At 60.2% G+C, this 3,249-nt stretch overlaps 1 protein-coding gene across 1 annotated transcript in view; it reads right to left on the reverse strand.

Annotated features, from left to right (window-relative positions):
* LOC108287511 (coronin-7) overlaps positions 1 to 3,249 on the reverse strand; it is a 63,672-nt gene that overhangs the window by 5,552 nt on the left and 54,871 nt on the right. Inside the window, exons 13-19 of the mRNA XM_017505954.2 lie at positions 2,432 to 2,558; positions 1,807 to 1,982; positions 1,192 to 1,300; positions 986 to 1,072; positions 765 to 907; positions 547 to 651; positions 383 to 468 (exon numbers count right to left, since the gene is read on the reverse strand). Of these exons, the coding sequence (XP_017361443.1) occupies positions 383 to 468; positions 547 to 651; positions 765 to 907; positions 986 to 1,072; positions 1,192 to 1,300; positions 1,807 to 1,982; positions 2,432 to 2,558 (833 nt within the window). The remainder of the gene's footprint in view (positions 1 to 382; positions 469 to 546; positions 652 to 764; positions 908 to 985; positions 1,073 to 1,191; positions 1,301 to 1,806; positions 1,983 to 2,431; positions 2,559 to 3,249) is intronic.

Genomic DNA, 3,249 nt, shown 5'->3' on the forward strand with positions numbered 1-3,249 from the left:
CCCTCACCCACCCCTGCATCCATCTCCCCAGACCCCCTCACCCACCCCTACATACATCTCCCCTACCCTGACCCACCCCTGCATCCATCTCACCCTTACCCCGAAAACACCCCTCCATCCGTCTCCCCTACCCCCTCATCCATCCATCCATCCATCCATCCATCCATCCATCTACCTATCTATCCCCACATTCATTCATCTACCCATTTGCCCATCTATCCATCCACCCAGCTACCTATGCATCCAATCATCTACCCACCCACCCAACCATCCAGTGAGGGGCAGCAATGGTTTCTGAAAACCTGACAAATGTATGTGACTGTGGAGAAGGGGGACACAGGTGGCTGCTGAAGACTGCGGATGGGGATCCCTGACTCCTCACCTGTCAAAGCCAGACACCAGCAGACAACGACCATCACACACCCAGACAATGCGGGCTCCGCGTCCTCCCTCGGGCCCTGGGCCTTCCTGTTGAGATACATCTTGTAACACCCAGCCAGGACCCCTGAACCAGATCTGAGGCTACTCCCCAGCCCGTGTGCTCACCTGCAGGGGCTCAGGGCTTCTCAGGGGCCTGTAAACCCGCACACGCCCATCCCTGCAGACAGTGGCCAACTGCTGCCCATCAGGACTCCAAGCCAGGCTGAAGATCTGGGGGCAGGAAGGGACATGAGACACAGTCTTGCCTCACTGCTGGCCCCGCCCCTCCTCACTGCGGGCCCCGCTCCTCCTCACTGTGGGCCCCACCTCTGCAGCACTCCTACCTGGTCTCGGTGGCCCTGCAGCTTCAACCGCTCAACTCCAGCCTGAAGGTCCCAGATGCAAACAGTGAGGTCATAGGAGGACGAGGCCAGCACATCCGCCGCCAGTGGGTGGAAGCGCAGGGAGCAGATCTTCTCCATGTGACCTGGAGGAAGGAAGGGGTGACAGGGAGCCCTGTGGAGGCACTGACCACCCTAGCCCCATTCCCGAGAGCCTGCCTGACCTGTGAGCACAGCCTCAGGTGTGGTGAGCACCTCTTTCAGGCCCTCTGGGGGCACCCGCCACAGTCGGATCCTGGCATCCTCACCACCTGCAGAGGACAGACGGGGGCTCATTATTGCTGGGCCCAAGACCGCTCGGCTCCCCAGTGCCCATCCAGGACCCAGGACCTAGGACCCTCCCTCAAGCCTGGGCACCCAGCCTCCTTACCCACAGCGAGGCGATGGAGGTCAAAGGGGTCCCAAGCCAGATCAGTCACAGATGCCCCATTCTGCAGTGTGGGCAGTGCAGTGTCCGGCAGGCGGCCAGGCTTCCGTAGCTGTGGGAGGTGCCCCCACCCCGAGGCCCATCAGTGCCAGGCAGAAGAGCCAGTCCCCAGGGGCTGCAGGCAAGCAGTGTGCCTGGGCCCTCACCTGCTGCAGCAGAGGCTCCCACCACTGGATGGCCCAAGCTCTCTGCCCTGACCACCTCGTGCCCAGGTGCCAACCACAAGGCCCCAGAGAGTGAGGGGGCAGTAGCGTGAACTGGCGGGAAAAGCTCAGGCTTGGGGCTCAGGTGGCCTGGCTTTGGATCCCAGCTCCACCACTTACACAGCTGTGTGACCTGCACAGGTCAGTAAACCTCTCTGGACCTCTTCTCCCTTATCTGTAAAATGGTGGATAAAAGTGGCAGGCCCCGCGGCGGGTGGCTGGGAGGATGATGGGACAGGCTGGCAGGGGCCTGACACACAGTTTGTGCTCCCTGTGCCATGTGTGTGGCTAAGACCTCTGCATTCTTGCCACTGGCAGGGAACTGAGGGGCAGCCCTAGGGGGCGGGACCCTCACCTCAAGCACGGCCACCTGTCCCCCGCTGCTGAGCAAGGGCACGGCCACACGCAGTTTGTTGGCACAGAAGCCATCACACTCGCCAGGTGTGGTGAGGTTAAGCCCCTTGAGGTTGGTGATGTGGCTGTCTCGGTGCAGGACGGTGCCCTGAGCATGGCGGAACTTGGAACTGGGGCCTGGCGGGTAGCAGGGACATGGAACCACGTGTGAGGATGCTGTCCCTGCCTGCCCTGCACTCCGAGAACCCGCTCCCCTCACCCTGGGCAGGTGCACAGCGTGAACCTAGGCCCAGGCCTCTGCTAATTCAATGGATGCAACTCGCCCAGCAATAATGCCTGGAACAAGACCCTGTTCCCTGATGGCTCTGAGGAATCTCGGTGGAGCCCCAGGGTTTCAGCTGCTGGTGGTCCCAGCCGCCTTCCTGTTTTACAGGTGAGACTCAGCAGCCACACCCCAGCCCCCAGGACAAATGACTCTGCCCGCTGTGAGTCTGTGTGAGGGGGGTGCCCTGCATGAGGCCTCTGCTCAGGGGAAGGTACAGAGGAGGGTACAGGGGTAGAGTACAGAAGAGTGGGGCAGACAGGGCTCCCAAGGTAGGGGTGAGCTCCTCAACCTTCTCCCTTACCCAGCAGGCTCTGCAGCGACCTCAGACTGGGGCTGGTCCCGATGCCACTGGTGCTGGAGAGCGAGGGCCCCAGGCTGGAGGGCGTGGAGGGCGAGGTCAGCGAACTGGGAGGGGAGGAGAAGTCCTCCTGGGGAGGGGCATGGGGTCAGCCAGCCCGCTCCTAGGTGTGCTGGCCAAAGAGAGGGAGCACCAGCCGACTCCAGGGTCACCACTCTGGGCCCCCTGTGAACTGAAGGAGCCCCCACTGTGGGCATGGAACAGGAGCGGTGGGGGGCATGGGCATAAATGCAGACACTGCCAGTGCTGGGGTAACACACGGGGAAGCAGCTGAGCTTCAGACCTCGGGGACATCAAGTGGCAGCTGCTGGCTCCCGGCCCTGCAGGAGGGTGTACCCAGTGGGTTAGATCTGCCAATATTTTCAGAGGAGCCAGAAATCTAGATCTATATGAGAATTCTTGCTTTTTAAGTGTTTGCCCAATTTAGAAAGCACTGTGAAGTTCCTTCTTTACGTTCCACATGTTTCTCAGTCTCTGCTACACTTTGCAATCAAAGAAGGTTGGGGCCGGGCACAGTTGCTCAAGACTGTAATTCCAGCAGCTTGGAAGGCTAAAGAGGGCAGATCACTTGAGGTCAGGAGTTAGAAACCTGGCCAACATGGTGAAACTAATTCTCTGATAAAGACACAAAAAATCAATCGGACAGGCTGGGCGCAGTGGCTCAAGCCTGTAATCCCAGCACTTTGGGAGGCCGAGGCGGGTGGATCACGAGGTCAAGAGATCGAGACCATCCTGGTCAACAAGGTGAAACCTCGTCTCTA

Source organism: Cebus imitator, unplaced genomic scaffold (genome assembly GCF_001604975.1).
Source record: "Cebus imitator isolate Cc_AM_T3 unplaced genomic scaffold, Cebus_imitator-1.0 Scaffold346, whole genome shotgun sequence".
NCBI classification, from domain to species: Eukaryota; Metazoa; Chordata; class Mammalia; order Primates; family Cebidae; genus Cebus; species Cebus imitator.